General features: G+C 46.5%; 1 protein-coding gene across 1 annotated transcript in view; it reads left to right on the top strand.

Moving 5' to 3' along the window:
- LOC144153739 (uncharacterized) overlaps positions 1-27,322 on the top strand; it is a 95,327-nt gene that overhangs the window by 56,921 nt on the left and 11,084 nt on the right. The window contains exons 2-5 of the mRNA XM_077685432.1: positions 16,269-16,600; positions 22,247-22,372; positions 23,610-23,770; positions 27,084-27,287. Coding sequence (XP_077541558.1) covers positions 16,276-16,600; positions 22,247-22,372; positions 23,610-23,770; positions 27,084-27,287 — 816 coding nt within the window. The 5' untranslated portion in view covers positions 16,269-16,275. The remainder of the gene's footprint in view (positions 1-16,268; positions 16,601-22,246; positions 22,373-23,609; positions 23,771-27,083; positions 27,288-27,322) is intronic.

Here is a 27,322-nt window from a genome sequence, read left to right as displayed (position 1 = left end):
TCCGGAGCCCTCCACTACGGCGTGCCTCATCGCCTGCGTTGCGTCGGCGCTTTAAACCCCGCAATCATCGACACCTCGTATGCTTATTTATCGCATTGAGTACGTCCCGAGCTCCTGAGTTTGACTTGAGCTTCTCACGGCAGGTGTCGTGGTGACGGCAGGGCGCGCCCCCTGAGCCGATTATCTGAGAATTGTGGGTGGGTATGTTGATAACGCAGCCCGTTGCAACAGAAGTGTGGGAAGAAGAACTACTGGCTTTGAAAACACAAAAATTCCGTTCAGGTGAGGCAGGAGATCAGTTGTTGTACAAACGCAGAGAGGAGAGGGGACATCATTCTTCAGGCGAAAGCTTTCTTAGTGGGGCGGATGGCGTTGTCAAAGCACTAATGCATTTCCCCATAGACCGTTTGGTAGACCTAAAATCCCTGATAAGGTCTGTAGACACACACGGCGCATGCGTGAAACCGGGCTTCCATCGTGACGCATGGTTTTTGTTGACGCAAGCACAAAGCAAAATATCCTGCCCTGCTCGGCATAAACAGCTTCGTTGTAAATCCCACCGAACACTCAGTAAAGCATTTTTTTTCAGTGGTTTCCGTTCGCGTACTTTCCTTTTCGTGAATTCCGCCTGATATGAAGTGGTCAGTCGGCTTTAAGGGGCGAAGCCCCTCAGGCACTTGGGCTGTCGGCGTCTAATGTCGTGGTCGTAACCGTCGTCTCGTGTAGACATGGCACTAAAGCACCGGGACACTCGTTTAATCCTCGCGCTAGAACGTAACGCGTACTAAAAAAAATCACCGGATACTCGTTCACGCCTCGCGCTGGAGCGCTTCGTAACGCGTACTAAAAAAAAAAAAAAAAAAAAAACACCGCGACACTCGTTTACGCCTGGCGCTAGAGAGCTTCATGCTTCAAAGACAAGAGACTATTAAAGCAATGCTGTATACCTCTACCACCCCAAGAGTTTCATCTCCGTTGGCAAAGACGCCAAGGCGCCAAGAATACGCTTGTAGGCTGCATGTTTCGCACCTCCCCAAGTTTCACGTTAGTGGAGATGGCAAGGGATTTTTTTTTTTTTTTTTTTGTTCGTGTCTGCTAAGTCTGATCAAATCCTAAAGGGTACAACACGCAATTCTGCGTGCAATAGCGGTACTCAAAATCTTATTCCAGGATTTGGGTTTCAGATGTTCAGACGAAGTGCTCTCCGGCTCTTAACCACAGTTGCCAGCTTAGGAAGCTGCAGGTCCTCACTCACTCACCTTTCCCATATTCCTTGATCGAAATTCCGTTTTTTTATAACCCGAGATTGCAAATTCAGACCGCCCCGGGCTCCATGGTGTGCTCGTCTAGTGGGACGCCACAAACGAAGGCAACGTTCGTGTGAATGATGATTGCAGGATTTGCATGGTGATTCGTACCATGTCCTCAGGTCCCAATCAATATTCGCGTAAGTGATTACTGCACACGTCTTTCTTCAGACTGATCACATTATGCTCAGAATGCGCTTCATTAACAGTAGGGGGGCTGACACATGACGGAGGGTGATAACTTATAAGGCCCCACGCGGCGCGGTGAGTCGCCTTGTTTTTTCGTCGTCTAGCGCGCTATTTTTCGAGTAAGACATATTCCCCACTGTCACGATGATTTAAGAATGCTCGTGTTACGAGGTAGAGAGCTTCCGAAGATGGTCCACCACCTGAGATCAGCTTGCGGCATTTCTATGTGCATGGAACTCTCCCTCAGCTCCTTGAGTGTAATCGTCGCTGCGACATAGTCTGCGATAGACTTGAAAAGTGACTCGCTCACTTGAGATGGTATCATTGGCTCCACCGACGTTATGTGATTGCATGACGACAGCTGCTGGAAAACGCGTCAGTGCTCAACTTCCCATCCCGCTGCAGTACAAACGCTGACCCGTGAAATAACTTTGCGCTTGAGAACTCCCAAGGCCTTTCACCGACACCGTTCCTGATGCACGCTCTGCCATCAATAGAATGGTCTCACAGTGCGTTGCAAACTTGCCTTTCTTCTAAGAGACTTTTGAGCCTCGGCTTCCTGTTCATTTATTTTTTCATTGGTATTACCCTGCTATAGCTTAACTGGTGCAGGTTTGTTTCTGTTTTTATTTAGTTTTTTTTTCTAATTTTCAGAGAACATTTATTTCTTAGTTGTTAGTACATTACAACGACCCTTGTTCGGCGGGCTTAATTGCTAGCTAAAAAACGGCCCTCGGTCCTACTCGTCCTATCTGGTTCCCAGTGAAGGAAACGCTGCCACAATAAGTGAATTTCTGAGGAACAGACAGTTCAGATGTGCAAAGAGTAATATTGATTTTCGGCGGCCGCACAGAAGAGGCGTACCCCAAGGGGTACATCTTTCTCCTCTTCTTTTTAATTTCCCGTCAAGTGCGTCATGACTGACGCACGAACCAACCAATTGTAGTTTGGAGGCAGATATACATCAATTATACTACAAATTGCTGAGAACACCTGAAATAACCGCAGCTTCTAGCGTTTCGGCAGAACCCGCACTGGCCGAAGCCAGATTTTTACGAGCGATATCATGAACTGCAGCCAACGTACGGCGGTCCGCTCCGCCCAACCACTCACTCCACGGGCGAACCCTGTGCGTGCATACTGCAAAAAGCGGCGATGTTCCAAGCCCCTCAAGGCACAAGCCGTCGTAAAGCCCACATGTTACAGAATACAAGACCTGCATTCAACTGCCGAGCTCGGAACGGGGAAGAGTCGTTTCGGACGAGGAAATCAGACGCTGCCCAAGGACGCCGTCACGTCTCAGTGATGACGTGCGGACGCAGTGTGGCTGTGTCGCCATGCAGCGATCTGCGTCGGTGTTCCAAGTGATACGCCCTCTCTTTGAGAGGCACGTGGGAAGGGGAGTCTTGGAAGCACTCAAGTACACGTTTATGGCTCGGCTACCGTGTCGATGCGGTTTCCCTGTATTTTGGATCGGGGAAACCTACAGAAGCGTCCGTGTAGGTGACCTTTCTGCACGTGTCAGAGATCTCTTAAAGATCCAGGAAAGTAGGAGTACCTTTTTATTAGTCCTGGAGAAGCGTCGGTGGCAAACAGCTGCGCTACTCACTGGGATAGCCACTGTGCTTGGAGTAGCTGCTTTATCTTTCAAATTACAACCGTGAATACGAAAGCGGCGAAAGACAGCTCTCATAAAGCGTGTCAAGCAGGCGCACATTTTCGTGCCAGCTTGGCCGAAGGGCCCTGCCTCCGGCAACAACGCCACAGAAGCCTGCCGCGAGAAACAACGAACAAAACAAGGTTCATTCTATTCATTTTGGTCATTCTGCGAGCCTGCAGTTGCCACTAAATTACGAATGCGTGTATGATGGTGATATTCCCTGCGCGGATGCTATGAATACACATTCAGGACGTCGTGGAATTCCCTTTGCTATTCTTTAGGAGTTGCCAGCTCCCACATTTTTATACTGATATAAAGGTCACAGCTGTCGCAGTGGCCTGACACACAAATGCATAATGCCCTTCAGGAAGCTATCTGCCGCTCTACCTACGTCCCAGACTCCAAAGGGTTTCCCGAGCACCACTTGAGATTAAAGGCCGCCTACGCAAACAGGTTTCTAATTCAAAGATGGAATGGCCGAACTGGTCCCTGTGCTCCAAATGGCTGGTTCTGGAGGCAATGGAAATTTATGGTGCTATTGTGAGTGCTTATAGCTACGTGTTTACCAGAATGGCCGCTTTTTAGGACGAAATCGAGGCGGAACCTTGGTGTGGAAAGATTTCTTGGACTTTGAAATGGCTTAGTCAGTGATGATCTGCGCAGAACTGAAGCTCCTGTGCTTACCTTAATGAATCTGAACTTCAAGACAAATTGTGAACAATTCTAGTGCCCGTGAGCGTGTGTGCATGTGCCAGGGACTGAACAGGTATGTATTTTTTTTTTGTTTCAACAAGTACTTCTTCGCCCTGACCCCAAGTTGTAAGCTAGAGTGGCAACGTCAGCCACGTTAAAGGTTTTCTATCCCCTCTTCCCTCCTTTCATCCCTGTCCCCCTTTCTCTCTGTTCACTCAGCTCGCCTTTCTCTTTCTGAGCAACACCCAAAGGCGGAAAACTATACCAGAGACAGAAGTAATGGTTAGGCAGGAAAACAGGAGAAAGAAAATGTGGCCTGATTTTTTCCCCCCGTGATATACTGCCTGGCTTTGGTGGCACGCTCCATTGGCCAGTCTTTTATCTGGCACGTAAAGCTTCAATTTTTAACTAGAACAGCGCTTTGTTGCAGGGCGGGCGAATACTTGTAGTGCTGTGTCGGATATGTGTAAAAATAGGCTCCGCTGTCGCTCGACGCTAACGCGTTTCTTTTGCCTGCCCAGTTTCTGCGTTTCTTCAGCGAAAAAGAAGGGTACTGGCAGGACTAACCACCATTGTCCGATACGTCAGAAAGGAACCCCTGCTGCCATGATGCGCTGTTTCGAGCTCTAGCGAGCGTTATTTACGATCAAAGCATCACTGAGGTCTTAGAGTGCAAAAGTGCTTACACATTGCCTTGAAAATTGGTTTCTCTAGGAAATTAGACTTTTGGGGAGTTTGCTAGGCAACCATAAAAATAAATAAAGTTTATGAATACACGGGTAGATTCTATGTTTGGTTTATTTAGGCAACAAAATTTCGCTAGTCAGCGTTTAAGCAACATATCGGACTTTTCCGGTGCAGCCATGCCGGACAAGAAACGGACAAACTAAAATGTTTGATGAAGACTGTACAGTCCAAAAACACAGAGAAGCGGGAAAACGCGTTACTGCATTCGTGCCGTTTCTTGTCTGTGTTTTCTCGCTGACTTAACTAAAACTAAAACCTTACTGAGTGTCTGAACTCACCCTTGAGTACACCTTTCCTGCAAACAATAAATGAGGCACCATTTTTCATTCATCATTTGGTTAGTTTGCCTGTACTGTTTTAGGTATTATTGTCCATGTTTTTGTCTTTGCAGTTACCTTTACTTATTGTTTTCTCACTCCTTCACTGCCCATCCTTGTATATACCCTTTCTTTCTCATTTAACCCCCCCCCTTTCCCACTCCCATTGTAAGGTAGCCAAACGGACTCTTCCGTGGTTAACCTCGCTGCCTTTTATGTACTGTCTTATCCTTCCTACCTTCCTCACATCTTTGTTTCGGCATCTTTCCAACGTATTCTGCCACATGACCCCTCTGTTATTAAGTATAACAAGGTAATGACGATGACACCCCTTCGATGTGCCATCATCATGACCTTATGTCCTTCGTCGTGTTGGCAATGAGTGGGGACACCCCTACATAAGGATGAATTACAAATACCGTACGAATACGTAGATGCAACTGGGGATAATTTCGTGTTGGAGCGACGAACGTAAGACAGATACATAGGAAACGTAACAGAGTGGTCATTCTTTTTGGGCTTATCAAGTGTCCACTACAGGTGCGTGCATGCGGAGCGGGGTAAAGTTGTCGTGAGTTAACGTACGCACGCAGGTTTCTTCGAATCTAGCCATTCGTCCTGCTGTACAATTACCAAACTCCGTATATTTTATGTAGACGAAGACAAGAGACGAAGACAAGTCTGCACCGTACTCAGGTTGCAGGCTGCTACCTTTTTCAAAGTTTTGACTCCTTGGAGAGGCGTAACCTATATATGGAGAAAGAGAGAGAGAGAGAGAGAAAGAGAGAAAACGAGATGGAACTGAATATATATATATATATATATATATATATATATATAAGAGAAGAAAAACTTCGAACAAGGTAAAAGCACGATTGTGGCCTACGTTTCAGCAAAGAGAACTTGCTTTCCTCAGGGCATATATATATATATATATATATATATATATATATATATATATATATATATATATATACAGGGTGTCCCAGCTATCATGCACCAAGATTTAAAAAAAGAGTAAAGGCCTAACTCGAAGAAACCAGGCGCATAATGTTTGCAGTACTGTGAAGAAGCGGACAGTATTTTTTTCTTTAATGAGACTTAACTAACTAATTGTAATTAATTATCTAACTCGAGAAATACTGTCCTAATCACTAAAGTGTCAATGAGGCACTTTTAGGTAACCACGAGGGGCATCTGACTGCGGTATTTTCAGCGATGAACTAATTGCGTACACATTTATTCTGACTGATAAAGGAAACCCGCGAAATATGAAAAATACCACGTGACGGCGCCTCCGCGCGCACCGTAAAGCAATGCCCTGAAACAGGCTGCCTCTGAGTTAGCCAGAATGAAATAGACAAAATAAAGAAAGAAGAAATCGCGACCGAGTTTGTTCCTTATCTGCACACGCGTCCCGTGAATCTTGCTGCTGCTGCTCCTTTCATGCATGCCATTATCAAGGTGATGCGCTGTCTCTTCGGGCGGGTAACACGCAAAGCAGTTGCTTTCAATCAGCTTTGTTTCGGGACGATGCTTTACAATGCGCGCGTAAGCGTCGTCACGTGGTACTTTTCATATTTCGCGGGTTTCCTTTATCAGTCAGAATAAATGAGTTTGCAGTTAGTTCGTCGCTGAAAATAGCGCAGTTAGATGCCCCTCGTGGTTACGTACAAGTGCCTCACTGACACTTTAGTGATTAGGCCAGTATTTCTCGAGTTACGCAATTTCTCTTTTTTTAAATCTTGGTGCATGATAGCTGGGACACCCTGTATATGTATATATATATATATATATATATATATATATATATATATATATATATATATAAGGTTAGTAGAGACAGAGACAAACGAGAAAGACGTAGAAAATAAAAATAAGTTTACTGACTTTTCAGGGAGAGGACTCCCTTTCTTCATGTTGTCTTGAAACGTCAGTAAACTGATTTTTATTTTCTACGTCTTTCTCGTTTGGCGCTGTCTCTACTAACCTTTTTCTTTCGCGCTCCGTGTGAGTTTTTATCTTTCCAGACTATATATATATATATATATATATATATAGGGGTTGGCAGTCAAGACTACCTCGGAAAGCGAAGGGGAGGTTGTGGTGGGTCATAGAAAGAGATGAAGAATTTTTTGAGTCGAAAAGAAAGTGGTGAAAAAATGCCCGCCGGGCGGGATCCGAACCCACGCCATCCAGAATACCGGTCTGTGCGACCAGACCGGTATTCTGGAGGTCGTGGGTTCGGATCCCACCTGGCGGGCATTTTTTCTCCGCTTTCTTTCTTTCCAAATTTTTTATCTGTTTCAATGACCTACCATATCCGTCCCTTTGCTTTCCGAGGTCTTCTTGACTGCCAACCCTTATTTCTGTCTTATTTCAACGAGCCCCTCATTTCCTATTCTGATTCGCTATATATATATATAATTTGGAAATGAGGAGCTCGTTAGGAAATACAGAAAGAAATGCCGGCAGTCTACAACGCCAAAGGAGGCATAAGGGAATGGTTAGACTATTTTTTGACCGTTAGTGAAATTATTTTTTTTATTAATTTAAGTAGAAATAAAGAAAGAAAGAAAAACACGCGCTTCCTTTCTACGCAAATTAATAAAAAAAATTACGCCATATCCACGGAATGAATGATGATAAGTGGGGCGAAGCTCGAGAGGGGGAGATCATCGGTAGCCGTAACTCTCGCGTGAAAGTTCGCCCATTACATCATTACGAAAGACGTAAGAATGCGTGCGTACATTGTACAAATCAACTTTTATTTTCGGAGTCAATGCTCCCAGGCCCAGACCTGGTGAAAGAACCCGCGCCATCGAGGACTATACCCGCACCTCCACCACAATTTGTCACGTAGGATGGGACACACCGGTAAAGAAAGAACTTTTATTTAGGGCGAACTTGTGCCCGAACAAGACGAGAGGGAACGAGCAAAGGTCCTTGCGTCTCGTTCGATCTCCGAGAACGACTGCCTGCGTTCGTGGTGTGATCTCTTGCGTGATCTCCCCCTCGCAGTGCACGTGCGCTCGCGCCTCCGTTGGCGAACACAGACAAGCTCGCGCTCCCGGTGCCGAGTTTGCGCTGCCGGTTGCAGCCGGTTCTTGCGCGTACAACGCGGCCCACTTTGCGACATCTCCGAAAGCATGCGGCGGTCACGTACCACGAGACACAAGGGATGGACAGACCCATGGCTTTAGGAGCTTCGCCCCTAAAAATATAATTTCACTAACGGTCAAAAAGTAGTCTAACCATTCCCCTATGCCTCGTTTGGCGTTGTAGACTGCCGGCATTTCTTTCTGTATATATATATATATATATATATATATATATATATATATATATATATATATATATATATATATATAGCAGAACAGAGAGATACGGGACGAGGGACTCGGTAAAGATACATATCAAGGTTGCAGTCGTCATTGCCAGTGCTATTCGGCTTTTTTCGAAATATTTAATAGGGCCGAATGACGTGTGCTTGTCACGTTTTCTTTGATTCATTGATACATAAGCGAAAATATAAGTCGAGAAAAAATCCGCCGTTTTCCGGGAGCGGGACTCGAACCCACATCTCCGCATAACCGGTGCGGTGCGTTCGCCATTACGCTATCCCCACAGCGGCTTCTCTCTCGACTTTAAAGCGGGGGTTTATATTTACAAGAGCTCTGAGGCCGGTCAACTAGCGCCGCCCCTCGACTACCGCGGGAGACGTAGAACGTCTTCTTTCCCAGCGGCCGCCACGTAGAACGTGGTCGGAGGTCGGGGTTAGCAATTGGAATATCCGAACTGCTGGAGCCAGTGCCTCGTAATGCATGTAGCAGAACAGAGAGATACGGGACGAGGGACTCGGTAAAGATACATATCAAGGTTGCAGTCGTCATTGCCAGTGCTATTCGGCTTTTTTCGAAATATTTAATAGGGCCGAATGACGTGTGCTTGTCACGTTTTCTTTGATTTATTGATAAATAAGCGAAAATATAAGTCGAGAAAAAATCCGCCGTTTTCCGGGAGCGGGACTCGAACCCACCTCTCCGCATAACCGGTGCGGTGCGTTCGCCATTACGCTATCCCCACAGCGGCTTCTCTCTCGACTTTAAAGCGGGGGTTTATATTTACAAGAGCTCTGAGGCCGGTCAACTAGCGCCGCCCCTCGACTACCGCGGGAGACGTAGAACGTCTTCTTTCCCAGCGGCCGCCACGTAGAACGTGGTCGGAGGTCGGGGTTAGCAATTGGCATATCCGAACTGCTGGAGCCAGTGCCTCGTAATGCATGTAGCAGAACAGAGAGATACGGGACGAGGGACTCGGTAAAGATACATATCAAGGTTGCAGTCGTCATCGCCAGTGCTATCCGGCTTTTTTCGAAATATTTAATAGGGCCGAATGACGTGTGCTTGTCACGTTTTCTTTGATTCATTTTCGAGAGAAGCCGCTGTGGGGATAGCGTAATGGCGAACGCACCGCACCGGTTATGCGGAGATGTGGGTTCGAGTCCCGCTCCCGGAAAACGGCGGATTTTTTCTCGACTTATATTTTCGCTTATTTATCAATGAATCAAAGAAAACGTGACAAGCACACGTCATTCGGCCCTATTAAATATTTCGAAAAAAGCCGAATAGCACTGGCAATGACGACTGCAACCTTGATATGTATCTTTACCGAGTCCCTCGTCCCGTATCTCTCTGTTCTGCTACATGCATTACGAGGCACTGGCTCCAGCAGTTCGGATATGCCAATTGCTAACCCCGACCTCCGACCACGTTCTACGTGGCGGCCGCTGGGAAAGAAGACGTTCTACGTCTCCCGCGGTAGTCGAGGGGCGGCGCTAGTTGACCGGCCTCAGAGCTCTTGTAAATATAAACCCCCGCTTTAAAGTCGAGAGAGAAGCCGCTGTGGGGATAGCGTAATGGCGAACGCACCGCACCGGTTATGCGGAGATGTGGGTTCGAGTCCCGCTCCCGGAAAACGGCGGATTTTTTCTCGACTTATATTTTCGCTTATTTATCAATGAATCAAAGAAAACGTGACAAGCACACGTCATTCGGCCCTATTAAATATTTCGAAAAAAGCCGAATAGCACTGGCAATGACGACTGCAACCTTGATATATATATATATATATATATATATAGATATATATATATATATATATATATATATTCTTTCTTTCTTTCTTTCTTCTGTATATTTAAAAAGAATGTTTACTTCATTAACCATAGTGAAAAAGAAAAGAGCCTAACCACACCCCTATGCCTCCTTTGGCGTTGTAGACTGTTCACCTATCTTTCTGTATTTCCTCAACGAGCCCCTCATTTCCTTACTATATATATATGTGACGTCCCGCAGATGGATGGTGCAGGGCAGTTGGCCGGAATGGGAGATTAGCCACCAAGAGACGGTGCGGTGCGATAGTGGTGGACGATGAAGAAGAAGTTGTTAATAAAGGGGTTGGTTCGACGGACGCCATGTCTCCTGCGTTACATATATATAAATATATGTATATATATATATATATATATATATATATATATATATATATATATATATATATATATATATATATATATATATATATATATATATATAGCAGAACAGAGAGATACGGGACGAGGGACTCGGTAAAGATACATATCAAGGTTGCAGTCGTCATTGCCAGTGCTATTCGGCTTTTTTCGAAATATTTAATAGGGCCGAATGACGTCATTCGGCCCTATTAAATATTTCGAAAAAAGCCGAATAGCACTGGCAATGACGACTGCAACCTTGATATGTATATATATATATATATATATATATATATATGTATATATATATATATATATATATATATATATATATATATATATTTATATATATATATATATATATATATATATATATATATATATATATATATATATATATATATATATATATATATATATATATATCAGGTTGTCGAACCGGAACTGAACCCGAACCGTTATGTTTTGAGCACGCTGAACCCGAACTGAAACGCGCTGAACCGAAAAAAGAAACAAAAGTTACCGGATCATGCCGAAATGGTTCGACCCACCGTTGTTGATATTGCACAGTCAATGCAATTCAGGACTTTCTTTCTTTCACATACCATCAACTTAGTACCCGCTCGCGCACTTTCCCCTCCAGACAGTTGAACATTATCACGCTCTATGTAACTACAGGGGAAATGAATGAGCACCAATGTAGCAATGGTCTGCTGCTGCTGGAAGCTCGAGCATAGTGCAAGCTGACCAAACGAAATGTCATTCTCGGCAGCTTGCAGGGGATATAAAACGGCTTTGCCCTTCCCTAGCTGCGACTTTATTGGAGCAATCAGGCTGCATGAATGCTCCACTGCGCAACAGCGGAAGCCCACACCCGATGTGTGCACACTTTTTGCATTTCACAATTTGTTTAAAAGGTTCGACACCTGCAAATTGTTAATACTTGACAAGTGTGACCGCAGGAGCTGCTCAGTGGCTAAGCCGTTTGCTGCTGACCACAAGTGGCCTCGATCTCCCTTCCTCACGACTGTTTTTCTGAAGCAGATGGAAATCCAGAACGTCCGTGTATCGAGATTTTTATCCACGTTTATTATCACCAGCTGGTTAAAATATGTCTGCCGGCCTGCAACGTAAGCTACGCCTCGGAGCAGAGATATAGCACGGGGCATCAAATGCGCCAGTTTTTTTTTAATGTGTTTACACGAAAAACAACCAAAGAGAAAAGGCAAATCATGTTGTTTTAAAATATTACGCATAAAGTAAGTAAAACCGAATAAGTAAAAAAAAAGCCCCAAAACGTGGATATTGCTCTATACTTTTCTTTGCCCTGCCTTTCACAACCAAACGTGTGATTAATGCGAAGGAAGTGAGTTCTGCAGTCAGTTTTTGACGACAGTACAGTGGACAAGTTCCGTTTTTTTTACAGATACAAATAACAACAGGTATGTCAGGGAAAACTTTTAAGGTGCACACTTAATCCCTTGGCAAGAAACGGCAGCCCTCGACCTTGCTTGGAAGCAGAAACAGTAATAAAGTAGATGACACGTGCAGATAGGCAGGCCGATACCTCACACTAACCCATTCGCCCAGCAATTATCTTTTCTGCTTTTTCTGCAGTTTTGTCTCTTTCAGAGAGAGAGAGAGAGAGATGACTTTATTTGATGGTCGAGATGGGTTCTGAAGGGTAGACGACTTGGACGGTCGCCCTCCCTTATCCGTCAGCCAGGATTCCTTGGATCCTCGCGGCGGCTTCGGCCATCCGGCCTGCTGTCAGTTGTGCCTCCGGTGTGGAGCTGAGCAGAACAGTCTCCCATTGTTCTGCAGTCTTAATTTTGTAGCTTCTAAGTGTATCTACATCAGATTTGCTATTATAGCCATTCGTATTTTTTTGGAGCTTATGGCTTATATATTATGTGGTGTAGGTCGGCTCTGCTGTTGCATAAAGTGCAGAAGTTTGAGTAAAGGTCTGGGTAGCAGCGGTTGAGGGAAACAGGGCACGGAAAAGTGTTCGTCTGCAACCGTCGCCACGTGACTGCCTCTTTCCTGGAAAGAGTGTGGTGGGCCGGTGGATATTTGCATCTGGATAACCTGTAGTGATTTATTATATCCTTGTATGTAACTAGCCTGTTTTTGTGAGATCTCGTAACGTGTGCTTGTTCTTGGCTTTCCTGCGACGTCTTGTGTGGGGATGATGGTGGTTGTGGTAGCGTCGTAGGCAACACAGCTCGGTTGACCAGAGCTCGAGCGGTTGCGTGGGCCAGTTCATTCCCCTGTAGGCCGCAGTGGGCCGGAGTCCATATCAAAAGAATTTTTCTTTGGTTAAGGGTCTTCTCTAACAACGAGGCTGCTGCAGGGGAGATCCTGCCTTTCGAGAAGTTAAAAATGGCGGACTTCGAGTCGCTTATGATTGTGGTTGCGCGGGTAGAATTTATAGCAAGGGCTATGGCCATTTCCTCTTCCTGAGTGGGATGTTTGGCCGGCGTGGATGCTGACGTCACCGTGACGCCATCATTGTTGACGACTGCAATTGTCATGGCGTTGAGACAAGAGCCGCCGTTGTAGTAGTCGGCTGCGTCAACGTAGGCAATCTCCCGTGGCTCACAATGGGCTCGGAAACGTTTTTCAAGGGCTCGTACTCTAGCTTGTCTTCTTTTCACATTTAGCTCTGGATGCATATTTTTTGGTAGTGGCGGGATGCGAATGTATTTTCGCCATTCGTGTGGGAGGTCAACTTCATTTGGGAGGGAACTTCCACTTCGGATTCCTTTCAGATCTGCTTTTTTTCGAAGGTGCACTTGTACTGACTGCCCCACTCGCTATATTACTTCTACTGCTACTCGTTCCGGAGGGGAGTACTGCCATGGACGAATTAAAGAGCGTGTACCCAAAAATGTCCCATCTCATGCTCCGCGTGTCAAATTTCCATTTCACTTTGGTAACAGCATAATCTGTTATAAGATTCCGAAATGTAGCACACGGAACGATGGCCGGGGGTCAGGCGGCACGATGACCCTGAGACCTTCCGAAAATGGTACACCCCGTCTCTACCGCCTCGATGTCCCTTCTGCGCCTCCCCCACTCCCGCCAATCTCCAGCACCTAATTTGGCACTGCCCGAAGTTCGTGCGCTACAGAACCTTCAAGCCTCCTCCAAATACAGCCTCTCTTTACATCGACCCTCGTACACTGGAACCCTCCATGCTGGCTTTAATTGCACGCTTTTCCCTAAAAAGCGGTCTAGCGCGAGCAGTCCAGAGTCGTGAGCCTGCTCTCCTCACCCCACGCGGCCTCTTCAGCATTCTTAAGGAGCCCACCTGTTTTGGGTCGAACTGTACGCATTTGAGATGTCCCAAGTTACAACCCCCCCCCCTTCTATTTCCCCTTCCCCCACTTGACGTAGAGTCTTCCTGCCACAATAAAGGCTACCTCCTCCTCCTCCTTGTTACAAATATAAAAAAATGGGCGCCATTGGTATTAAGCGCTGGTATTTGAACGTGCCAGTACTCAGGCCTAATTTAAGGCTTCAAGGTGATGGGCGATTCCCTAGCGAAGATTGCGATTTCAACAAAAAAAAAAGGAAATGGCATAAAATATATCCCACCGTCATATCTGTTGGCGGTGGCTTTATTAATAGTCTCTATGATAACATAAAGTCTGGCCGAGAAAGTAGGTGGTAAATCGTCACCACTTCATCTGTTTTCAACAGCAGCATTTTGAATTTTCGTTTGAATTTTGATACAGTGATATATATATATATATATATATATATATATATATATATATATATATTGCGCAGGCGTTTTCTTTCTAACGGCGGTACCTAGCATAAATAATGCACCCCAAACCCCCCAAACCCCAATAAGAGACGTTCCGGCAGAACAAGCCATATCGGGCGCACGTTGTGTACACTGGTGTCGTCGTTCGTAGCCGCCAGCAAGCAGAGCCCAACCGTCGGGAGATGGTCCCTCCGTTGGCGTGACCATTGGCCCGTGCTCACCGACGAGCCGCACCACTGCGCGCCCTGTCCTTTTCGGCTCCGTTCGAGCACGACGTCTCCACCCTCTGCATAGCACCGCGACGCAAACAACTGCGCAGTTCGGCTACGCCGCACGCCATTCGCTCCCGCTACCTCTGCTGCAGGGATAAGTTCTCCGACTTCGTTACGCTCCGCGACCGGTTACGCGCCACCAACTGGTCGCATATGTGCTGAGGGATTAACAATAGAGCTGTGTGCTTTTCTTCAGTGGTTTGCTGCGGATGGGCGGTCAGTCCTTTACCTTTACTAGCCATTGGATCGCAATGCCGGCAAGCACTTTCGCTGGAAGCTTAGTGAAAAGAGTTTTTGGCTTATCTCCAGACCGCATTTATCTGGCTTAACAAGCCAGGCAGCTTAGCTCTGCTGACATCACCAGGTTCATTAAACATCGTTCTCTCTCTCTCTCTCTCTCTCTCTCTCTCTCTCTCTCTCTCTCTCTCTCTCTCTCTCTCTCTCTCTCTATCTCTATATATATATATATATATATATATATCTCTATCTATCTCTCTCTCTCTCTCTCTCTCTCTCTCTCCCTTCGCAAGGGTGCAGGGAGAATTACCAGCCTGATGAAATCAAAATACAAAAAGTTAGAATACATAGAGCTGTGCACGAAAGCAAATTTTTATGTAAACGGAAGGGCACATAGAGAAAGAAATACGTGGAAGGGAACTAACCAAACAATGTACGTGGAACAGGGTATGTTCGGTCATTGCCCACAGGTGCAGGATAATCTTCTTGCGATGTTGGGGGGGGGGGGGGGGATATAAAAATAAATCTCCGAGTTTTAGCGGTACGCTGATACGGTGATATTCGCCTGAGGGTTTCTTTGCGCAGCCTTTTGCTTCAGCCGCAGTGAGAGCCAGAATTCTCACCGTAATATTTCCCAATGATTCCGCCTTAATACACTACACTGTAGGCTGCTGTATTATCTTCTAGATGGCAGCATGCTCAGTCCGGGAAAAGCCGCACGAAGTGTGGACCTGTAAGAGATAGAGAAAATGGTAGACCTTCCCTACATCGAGCCTTTAACTTGAATGCAAACACCGGTGAAGCCTTTGAAGCATGGCAAAGTTTTAAAGCGAAAGCTGCATTTTGCCATTGACCGGTTGGTCGACATAAGAGCTCTGATAATATTTTTTTTTCAAGGGTGAGTGGCGGCCTCAGTTTAGGCCGCCTTCAGTCTTACCGCAGCGCGCGCCCGTAAGATCAGGCGCTTCTGATCCTCGAGCTGGAAGCTGGTCAGCTTATGTTCCCACTGCTTTAATGTAGGTGATGAAATTGCGTGCGTTTTTTTTTTTTTCTTGAGGCGCTGGTGTAAAGTTGTCTACTTTGTAGTGCGTTTTGCCCCGCGCCGCACGTCATCAGTAAGGCACGAAAAGCTTCGCTTTAAAAACGCAGATAGCTAAAGGAAGGTCGCTTGCCATCACACACATCTTACGGGACACGCGAAATAGTTGTCGCTGGCCGGTTGTGGTGTTGTGCGTTCCCCCCTTTATTCCCTTCTACCTTTATCTATTGCCGCCACACGGAACAGCGAAATAAAGTCTTTTGACGCCGATTTTATCCTGCACTACGCCCCTTTTTAGCACGAAATTGTTAAACACTGCAGAGAGTGTCAATGGCGACTTCGGCAAAAAGAAATGTCAGATCCAGCGAGAGCATTTCGCGAACAACATCCTACCACATTTTATTCCAATCTCCAATTCTCTCCAGCTTTCCCGCGATTTCCTACATACACTCCTAAATCATCTGCACGTACAAAGGAAGACAATTGTAACTGTGTTTCTTTTTTTTTTTTCATTCAGATTCCTCATGTCTACCACGAGGAAGATGGCAACCACAGAAGCCACAACATGGATGTTACGGCTAGCCGCAGCGGTGGCCGTGCTGTTCAGCATGCGCTGTTGCAACGGAGTACATGCCGAGGACCCGAACCCGGCCATCTACCCGGGCCAGGCGAACATCGCCCTCCTGATGCCCCTGCGTGCAGCGACCAACGGCAGCAGTAGTAAAGGCGACGCCGCAACTGACGGCTCCTGCGGCTCGCTTGATCCTCGCCGGGTCCGCCTCGCACTGGCCGGCGTCTGGGCAGCACAACAGGCTAACTTCAGGAAGGCTCCATCGGACTTCAACCTCGGTGAGGACCTGGCTCTTATTGCTACTTCCGGGCACGTATTCATCGGTGTCTGCGAAGGGTCGGTGTTAGACGGGCCTGAAGAGAAACTTGGCTGCTAAAGAACGTTGCGAAAACTCAGCCTAGCCTTAACTCTTGTGTCATCTGTTGCGGGAGAAGAGATTGCGCGTACACCACGATCGGCATTCCGCGGCAATATCCACGGAGTAAATGTGGCCGTAATCAGTTTGTTCATCGAAGCCGCTAACATCTACTGCGCCGTGGCAGCTGCGAAGCTTCGAGGTCCGCGTTGGTATGCATTGGGACGTTATCCTCTAGTCCGCCCACGCCCGCCACAGTTCGTGGTTCTCCTCCTAAATATATTTTAACTCCGTGCAGGCGTGCCATTGTGCTTGTCAATAGAGAGTATGTTTTGAGGAAATGGTAATTAAGGCCTAGTTCCAAAATGCCATAAAAAGGAACAACAACGCAGCTCCACCCCTTTCCCCTCGTGTTGGTGCTGCGAGAGTGAAATATGTTTGTTCATAACTTTTGCAACAAATGTCAAGAAAAATGCCCGCTCTTGTTATCGTATGTTTCGAAGTAATAGCGTCTTTTAACCGTCTTTAATGCAGAGCCCCGCCGAAATGAAAAGACGGCGAAAATTTTCATTAGCAGCCTGCAACAGAGCGAGCTTGGTGCGAATAGTGTCTCGGTACGGAAGCTATAAATTCATGTCCCGTCACACACGAAAACTATCTTACTGCGACGATGTTTAACATGGTGTGATGGTGTACTATTTGTAGAACTACGAGTCTCTCCCGAGATGAGCCGCCTGAGAACTGAAAATAAAACATAACGTTAAAACCATGTTTTCATATTTTAGGGGGCTTAATACGCCAGACTTACACCTGGGCTCGTTTGCCCGTACGCATACGTTCCCGCTTAAGTACCCGCTTACGAATAAGACGCCAATAAGTCGAAGTCGGTCACGGCAAATAAGCCGGTTTCCAGAAAACCCGACGGAAATGCCACCTTACTCGAGCGTTTGTTTTAGTTTCGGGCCGACGACTTATTACCTAGACAGCGTTTAAGTCGAAGTTGCGAACCTATTCCCGCACTTATCACGTTCGGGCAAACGGGCCCTGGGCTTTTAGGCGCGCCCTATTGGAGGCCTCTGGATTAGTTTTGACCACCTGGGACTCTTTAATGTTCGCCGTAATCTTGACACACATATTTTCACCTCCATCTAAAGAGCAGTCATTGAACCCGCCTCTTTGGGCTGAGCAGCACAACCCCTTAGTCATTGAGCCATTTCGGAGGCTCAACGTTACAAACATCGCTTACACAATCCGCTCTGCAAAATTAAGCTTTGCTGCTAACTTGCAAGCAATTTATAACCCCAGATTCTTGTTTTACTATTTTTTTTTGTATGAGCGATGCATGACGCCGCGCGCTTTCCGCGCAAAACTTTCGCACGCGAGGCTAAACGACAACAGCGACAACAAAACGACGCCGAGGAGCATAAATGTTGCCCAGACACATGCGCCTTGAGGGGAATCGCGCGGAAAAACTTCGTGGGAATCCCATTAGCCTTGACGAACTCCGTAAGAGGCGAAGCCTGTCGTACGGAACATTTAAAAACCGCCTTCCCCTCGCGGACCGCCTTCCCCTCGTGTGGGAAATACCGAGACACGTATACAAAAAAGCGAAAGAGAATGGTGAAAGCAAAGAGAAATGAAGAAGAGGAGGAAGGAAGCGAATGTGCGGCGTCTTAATCGAAAACAATCGTTTCGGTAAGCCGCGCGAAGCGTCGTCCGACAGGGTCAGTAGGAATGCTATCGGCCGTTGGTACTTTTTCTGTGAACGCGGTTGGCCGTATACGGCTTCGCTTTTCCCCTGATCGCAGAGTCAGTCGCAAATAGTCGGCGCAGAGGTTTCCTCTCGGGTGTCATGTTTCCTGACCTTGCGGACTCGAGTAGTTACGTTGCAGATGATGTAACGAAGGAAGCTGACGGTAATAAACTCGATACTTTTTTTCTCGTGCGTGAAAAAAACGTAGGGCGGGAAGGTAATTTTATTGCTTGTTCGTCTAATCCAACCGAAAGGAATAAGTATTTTGTTATGGACTTGTTGCGAGTATATATGCATCGAACTCGGAGAACTTCGACAGTGTATTTTTGGAGCATTTAGTCAGTTTACGGTGTCGAATATTCCGTATTTCCTTTTTTCTCGTTGTCCTTGTCACGCTGTGTTTTTGAAATCTAGAAAACATTCAACGTACTAGAATTTGTGGCGTTTCTCTCCGTATCAGTAACAATTTTGCTCCTGTGTATAGTTTCTAATGACCAAGTAATTAAAACAAATTTTACATATATTTCGACTTCGTCTGAGTATGCTATACGAATTATAGAGGGACGAATGTTTGGAGGCAATAACGTTGTCCCAGAAATTAGGCTACCGGGTTAATGGTTATCATTTATCCGTTTTGTAACTCTGTAGACAGCTGGAAAAAAAAATGGCCGCGTATCTGCTCCTTTCGTTGCAAATGTCACCGAAAGACGATAGTCGACTGGCACTCCTGGCGAGTAAACGCCTCCCTTCTCTTTCCCGCTCTCCTCTCATGCTGTTCCTCTCCCGTCTCGTTCATCCCAAAAGAACACGCTAGAGGTTTGCTCCAGTCAATTTAAATTTACCGCGTTCCACTGCTCCAAGTGTGGTGTCGCGATGCCAGCGCTGCCGTACGGAGGAGACGCGCGTGAGTCGAGGCATCCTACTACAACATTTATTGAACCACGTTGCCCTACTCCACGAGCGTTCAAACGGAACGTGGATCCCATCTAGTGGAACCTTTCGTTGCAATTGCCGTTTGATTTTTTGAAATGCCGCCAGGAGGTAGTGCTGGAACAGCAGGGGACGGCTTTCTGCCGTTGATGTAGTATTTCATTTGTTATTCGAAAAACCAAGCATCCGTGAATTTTTAAAATTAAGGAACACTGAAAATGTCACCTATGTGTTGATTTGCTGCCTTATATGTGCATAATGTCTTGTTCTTGTCCAACAATGTTGACAAGTATGAACATTGACACCGGACTTCAACGTTTAGATTTGGCTGTGAGTGTATAAGACTATTGCGCGGCTTACGTTTCACTTCGGCCGCGTGGCTGAATCGAGTCACAGACAGACAGACATACAGAGAGACCAAAATTTCTGCGTTAAAGTAGTCCAAGAAATACTATCCTCTTTAATAGCTTTAGAATAACTAACCACTACACACGCAGCTGCGATACAGAGCCGCAAATTGCCAGGCCGTTGCATATCTCTAAGAAGAATAAAAAACAGCTGAGCGATCCTGCAAGCATTACGTGGTTGTTTTGAACGAAGAAGTAGCATCCTTTACCCTGGGGAGTGCTGGCCTTTCATCGGGTTTCCTCCCTAACGAGAAGAATGAGAATGCTAGTTTAAGGCGAAATCTTTCTTAGTGGGAGCTATGGCGTCCTGTCAAAATACAAGGGCATTTCACCATAGACCTGTTGGTCGACCGAACTGCTCCGCTAAGATCTTTGGACTGACAGCACGTGTGTGAAAACAGGGTTCCATTGTGTCAAAAGTTACTTTAAATTGCGAAAAAGGAACGGTAATTCTAGACGAGACATTACGCGCATCGATAACGAAGAAAAAGCACAATAGTATACCTTCATCTCATAAAGACGCATCGGTATGCGTGTAGATCGTTCATAGATGCGTTTAGTTAGTCCGGGAAAAAGCGTCGAATGGGTTCTTTCTGGGTTTGCGATTTGAGTCTTTGAAGGTTTGGTTGTCGATTGGACACACTTTCAGCGAAGGTCGGACGCACTTCTAGCGAAGGTTGTGACGTACTTTTGATGTCCGAAAGCTTTCGTGCTTCCCTAAACCTTCGTTAGGAAAAGATGGTAAAGATTTTATGACCAAAAGTCTACATTTAATTCGACTTTTACAACGGCTAGAAATAGTATAAGGATAAGGACCTCGGTCACGCTCCTCGGGGGAGGCCAAAACGGACACATTAGACGGGGACGAACCATTTCGACGAGTACCCCATGAGTGTCCCAGTACAAACGTCTACAATGGCTGTAGTTGTATTCTTTCCGTATACGAAAGCAAAGTTTTTTTCGCGCATTTGCGGCAAATAAAGCCTGCCTTATCTCCTTTGAGAATTTGTTTTTCGTTAGGTCTTTTTTACTAAACCTTAGCTTCGGTAGAACTAACTCGTATTCTTCATTTTATCATAAAATTCACAATTCATGCCTTGCTCCAAACGAAAACTTTGAACTTTCCTGTATGTATGCACTGCACTTTATCACCGGGACCCGGTTCTCCCTGACTGCAGCGAGAAACGATTTCAGCACGAGGCAGAGGGAAACGTGGGTTTTTTTTTTAAAAACTTCACTTGAGGTGTCCTTGCTCCCCGTGCTGGCCTGTAATTTAGGGGGAGTCTTCGGGCGGTCGGGTGGGGTGGTGTAATCGTTTAATGATGGTACGCTGCACTCCGCCCCGGCCACGTTCGTCATACACGCACTCGGCAAGGGAGAGCGTAGAGAGCAAGGTCATGTACCACGTGAGATGAAGAACCTAGTCTGAATACGTCGTCACACAGCTGAATTCAGGGAGTTTTCAAGTGTACGGGAGCGGAAGCTGGCGTAACAAACATACTGCCAGACAAGGTGAACGGAAGTAGCTGGCACCTGGCGCCGCTTCTTTAGGGCCATCCCGTAAACTTCATGGCGGAATGCCGCGAGGAAGCACTGTTTGTTGCAAGGCAGAAAACCCGGCTATGTGCGCCACTAGTCTGGTATAGGAGGAACGGGACGCGCGTGGTCCCCTGTGCAGTCGTTCCTCGCCTCACGAAGGCACCCTAATATCTGCCGCCTTCGCTGCTTTGCGATTTCTTCCATGTATGCACCCTCGGGTAGGCGGTAGTACTTAATGCGCGCGAAATGGTTGTTTTGTTAGTGGCGGAGCACGCCTCGCCGTTAGCCAACTCATCACCTTCAATGCCCGCCCCACGGATGCCCAGAAAATTACCATGGTTATGCTGAGATCGAATCGCAGATGCCCAAAAGTTGCACTCAATTCGCAGAGGGTTTCCGTATGTGAGTATGGGCACCCGCTCACTCGTCTGCAGATGTTGCACGCAGGAGACCCCGGTGGGGGAATAGTCAGAGTTAATCGCGCGACAGTCCGTTGGTGCGTAAATCATGCTATCATGCTGCAGGAGACAGTGGTAGATTCCAATGCAAGATAATGAAGTGGCAACACGCTGTTGTTCCTCTGGAGCAGTGTTGTGGTAACATTATGGGGGACAGCCTCATCCACAGAGCGATGAGATGAATCATGGTCCTCCTTCACATGATGAGGAACACTTCGTGCCAAACGTTCATTCCGTGAGCCAGGAGTCCTATGAAGGAGAGAGAGAAAGAGAAATATCGTTATTGTTCGCCCAGGATGGCTTTAGCGGTGGGTAGGCTGGTAGTCCCTTCTCTCCTTCTTCAGCCATCAGCCATCAGGAGACGCGGCTCCTTGGCGGCGGCCTCGGCCAGCCGGACAGCCCAAGACTGTGGATGGAGAGCTCGTGTCTGTTATTTATCTGTGTGCGTATTTGGTTACATTCCTCGGTCTACCGTCTCGCAGGCGTTTACCTGTACGACACCTGCGGCCGGGACGACGTGGCACTGCGCCAGAGCGTGCGACTTGTGCAGCAGGCCGGACACGTGCGCTCCATGGCATGCCCGACCACGCGGGTTCCGCCAGTATTTGGTGAGCAGCTCCATTCTCTTTCGTTTCCCATCCCGCCGTCATTTCCTTTCCGCTGCGATAGCATCTATGCGAGTGTCGCCCAAGCGCACAGGACTTCCCTCGCTGACGGCTACCTTTGTAATCGCCACACGTTTTCTCTAAGAATGTTGAACTCTTCTAGGAAACACAATGCAGCTTCAGGCGAAGGGTCACTTCTCTGCTCAATATCAGCTTAGACGTATTTTCGAGCAACATCTTTTAACGAGATGAACGCTTCACAAATATGGCTTTATCTTCTAAATGGGGCAGGGATGCCCTAATGCGGAAGAAGGCAGGGGGACAGGGAGGGAGGGATGAGAATCGTTATAGTTAAATGTTATACTGTTCCAGTTAGGCTCGTGAGGTGTCAAGTTCTTTTGATGGGTCGGGATTTCTTAGTTTATAAGTTCTGTAAGGAGAAAGATACACGTAAATGAAGTCGGTCCTGGTTATCCCATCAGCTTGCACAGACAACTAGTTAATGTCTATTTCATGATTGCCTCCAGAAGTTCTGGGCTATACAGCAGTTACGGAACTTTATTACCACTACCACTGCAAGAATCCACTTTAGCACCGATGTCCTCATACAAAGCTAGGGCAACCTGCATGACATATCAACCATCTAGTTCTTTTTTTTTTTGTTCTTTTCATACCAACCACAGTTTAAGAGTTGCGAGGAACTGTTAGCCCAAATATTCGACGTCATACCATGAGTGAAACAGCGCAAACACGAAGAATAGACAAATAAACACATAGACCTACGTGTCTAATTAGATCCGTAGACACGTGTGTTTACCAACATGTTCCGCCTTTTCTTGGTGGCAGTCGTAGTTCAAGCCAACGAAATTCCCTTCTGGCTCAATGATAGCGCAGCATAACTTACCGGATCTAGATGATTTAAATGAGAAACTGGCTCACGAAAATTGCAAGCAACTACAACGAACTTAGTAAACTAAATACGCTTCGCGCCCTAAACACAGAGAAGCAGCCTGAACGTTCTGGCAACCCAAATATTGTTTGCATAGCGAGATCACATCGCGGATCGCTCTGACGGGAGGGTTCACAAAGACACTCATCACTCCATCTTCCTCCTTCGCACATCATTACGGGGTTACGGATAGAGGTGCCAGCTGTGTGTAGCTGATGTTATCGTATGTAAACTCCTTATGCCCACTTGACCTCACACCAGGATTCTCACGCCCTGCTCGATGTTGCGCAGGCGCAATCCTACACGGCGACGTGGAAGCCGTCGAGACAGCGGCCAAGACGTTCGCCGCCTTCTCCATCCCGGCCGTTGCTGCCAGGGACCTGGGAACGGAAAGCTTCCGCAGGTTCCACAATCTCTACAGCACGGCGCCATCGGCCACGTCACTCGCAAGGGTCAGTTCCGGAGAGGAAAGGCTCCGATAGCAGATAATTAGCCGATAGCAGATAATTTAGGACACCTGTACTTTCAATTCATCAACAGGGAATCGTACACGACGAAACAAAAAAGTTCAGATTGCGGTTCGCGTATCGATGGTACTTTTCAACTGTATGAGAGAGACTAAACATTTTCTGATCGCCGTAGTACAAGGTTATCAATGTATTTAGTTCGCCCTATGTTTTCCCATCTTGCGTGGAATTCTTGTATACACGAAATTGTTTGTTATTAACTGCCATTAGAACTAAGCAGACAAGCACTCAGCTCGCGACATCGCACTCTGCGTCGTTTCAACGTCTTAGCTGCTTAGCTAAAGAGGTGGTTAAAGCCAAAAGACCGCTCCCGCCAAGTATGATCATTTTTATTTCGTTGCTTTAATAACCTACGGATCAGTGGGTAACTCGTTCAGCTGCTAAGCATGAGGTCATGGGTTCCAGCCCCGAACAGCAAAAGTCAAATCTCGGTTGGAAGCAGAGCACTAAAACGCCCAGAGTCAGAGTTGGCGAAGGAGCGCCCGTTTGCAGCGTTTGTGGAAATTACACCAAAGGAAGCTACATTTCCGGTAATTCCTGGAGTCGGTGATATGCCTTAATTTTATTTCCTGTTGACACGAATAATCAAAGGCGATTTCTGGTCGACATTCAGGAACCACGTCAGCCCAGCAACTGGTTTTGCGCATCGTTCGTGGCACGTCAATAACTATATGGCTAAAAAAATTACATGTATTAGGGGCCAAGCCCCGCAGGGGCTCGGGCTGTCGGCGTCTGATGTAGTCGTAGCATCATGTAGTCACGGTACTAAAACACATTCGTTTTCCACCGCCTCGCGCTAGAACTGTTCGTGCTACAAAGACACAATACTTTTTTTCAGCAAATCTGCATACCTCTATCTCCCAACGGTTTTATCTCCGTGGGCAAAAAAGCCCACGCGCTAAGAATACGCTTACACAATGCATGCTCGGCCCTTCCCAAGGTTTCACGTTAGTGGAGATGGCCGGGAATTTTTTATGTGGACAAGGCAGCTTGCGGTTACGCCAGTTATGTGCTTCGTCAGTTTTCAACCCAAACCATTCTTGATATTAGCCCATTTACTACATCGATTGTTCTATGCACATTTTCGTGTGGGCTCAACCAGGAAATCCGTCTGTTCATCTGTGACGCTCAATTTGTCGCGCTTTCTGCGTATACGAAAGTGGTATTAATAGAAAATGCTCGGGCCTTGATATTTTCACATAAGAGCGTTTGTATGCACCCTGTCAAACGTACTTCCTGCTCTAATTTTCTGTACAGTAGTGAAGCCAACTTTGAAGGGGCTTGGTGTACAGAGCTACATGGTGATACATAGGGTTTTATGCAGATATTTATTATAAGGCGTTACAGCTCTTCATATCTTTGTAAAAGAACTCTTATATTGCCCCCTAAAAACATTGTATTTTAAGAACTAATTTTGTGCAGAGTAGTTAAACCATCTTTAAATGGGTTAGATTTAAAGTGCACCATACGCCTCATCGGTTTTTCGAAAATATATTATAGATGTCGCTAGGCTCTTTACATTTCGATACCAGTCTCGATATATTCCCACGGAGCCAACTTTTCTGGGCCTCGGGGTATAGTGCTCCATAGGAATGCATGGAGTTTTATGGATATATTTATCAAAAAGCCCTTAGGCCATCTAAATTTCATGTCAGACTTCTCATATTGCGACTGGGAAAAGTGCTTTTCAGCGAAGCATTTGCTAACAGGGGTGAAGTCGACTTTATCGAGGGTCGGTGTAAAGAGCGTGATATGCATGCATTAAGAAGAGGGTGTAAAACGGTCCCGCTTTGGTATAAAAATGCCTATATCGCGCCTGAAAACATGTCTTCCAGACCAAGCGTGTGTGCTAAGTAGCGAAGCCGACTTTTAAGAGGTTCTCTGTATAGCGGACAAGTTTACGTATTTATCCTGCAATTCCCACTCAAAGTTCCTGCATTTTTAACGGCGGAACACTTCAGGGGCCCGGATTGTCATCTCGTCCGGGTGACGGTATCTAGCCACCGTAGTCACGTGGCATCACGCACCCAAACAGAGGTTTCGAAAAGACCACCGCTTCCCCTGGTAGAGATTGAACCTTGGTCCGTGGCGTTACCGCGCCGATGTAAAACCCCTTTGGACCACACAGGCACACGTTACACGTATGTAAAATATCGGGGGGTGATCTTTGCGCTGCGTCGTTGCCACGGAGGCAACCGTGCACGTGCACAATACGTGCACGTTAATATAGTAGAAATTATGAGTGTACGCAATAATTACACAAAATAATGAAAATTCAATCCAGAGTCTGTTTACACAGTGAAATCGTTTTGGTACGTTTTTCGCGAGAACCGGAAAACAAAACGCATTATCCGAAAATCGTATTATCCGAATAGGTTAAAAAAAAGAAGGAAAATATGCATGCTCCGTCAGCAACTCACTTTTATGGAGCAACATTGAAGTAACTGCTCAATTTGTGCTACCCTTTCTTCTTTTAAATGTCCAGGAGTAAATTCTTCTAAGACATTCAAAAAGAAGCTGTCGATATTTTTTGTTGCTTTGGCATACACTACCATGTACGATAATCCGTGTCGTGCCGTAAATTGGTGAAGGCCGCATCCGGATGCTTGAATGTTTTCAATACCCAAGGAGAGCGCGACGTTGTCATTTGTTTCGCGTAGGACTGACCCGTCGAAGTTCACTCCTGTCGCCCTAACTTCGTTGAACCACGTAAGCACGATGTTTTCGTTTTACTGATACTTCGCACCTCGCGTTTTTTTTTTTTTTTTTTTTGCACCATGTCTGAAAACTTGCAGCTTCCGAGCCCCAGGTGTCCCTGCAACGTGCAGACCATGGCTAGTTGAATGCGGTTTGAGCGAGTATACCGAAGAATAAACGTAAGGTTACTGGAAATGTCGGTCAATATCCGTTTTCGCGATCGTATTATCTAATTTTTGGCAGAAATGTTATCGTAATAAACGCACAAACGTGCATTATATCTGAGCGACGTTGGCCGGGAACGAAAAGAAAAACGTATTAGGCCGAAAACGTAATATGGCAAATCGTATCAAAGAGATTCCGCTGTATGCCTTTTCGGGGGCTGCGAAGCGCTCTATTGACTACTTTCGGCACCAATGCTGGGCTGATACTACATATTCTCGAGCGAGGGCGCCACAGCCCCTTTGCCCTGCACGGCACTTGGCAGCTTTCACGTTGAGTGGAACTTCTTTATGTTTTATTTCTCAACATTTCCATACAGGCCGTGGCAAGCACACTTCGCAGGTTGGGCTGGTCGTGCGTGGCCGCGATGTCATCGCGGCAAGAACGGCCCAAGGAGCTTTCGCGGGCATTCCTGAGGACTGCTCATGACATGGCCATCGACATCATGAGCGCCGACGCGCCGGATGTGTTCTCCTTCCAGCAAGTTCAGGATTTCCTTGGCTCGCCAAGGCAGCTGGTTGAGGTAACGGGCGTGTCCTGAATTGCTTTTGCGTTGTG

Source organism: Haemaphysalis longicornis, unplaced genomic scaffold (genome assembly GCF_048455015.1).
Source record: "Haemaphysalis longicornis isolate Haplotype H1 unplaced genomic scaffold, Haemaphysalis longicornis Haplotype H1 scaffold_9, whole genome shotgun sequence".
Lineage (NCBI taxonomy): Eukaryota > Metazoa > Arthropoda > Arachnida > Ixodida > Ixodidae > Haemaphysalis > Haemaphysalis longicornis.
Note: the sequence above shows the minus strand (reverse complement) of the source record. Positions and strands in the feature narration are given on the sequence as shown.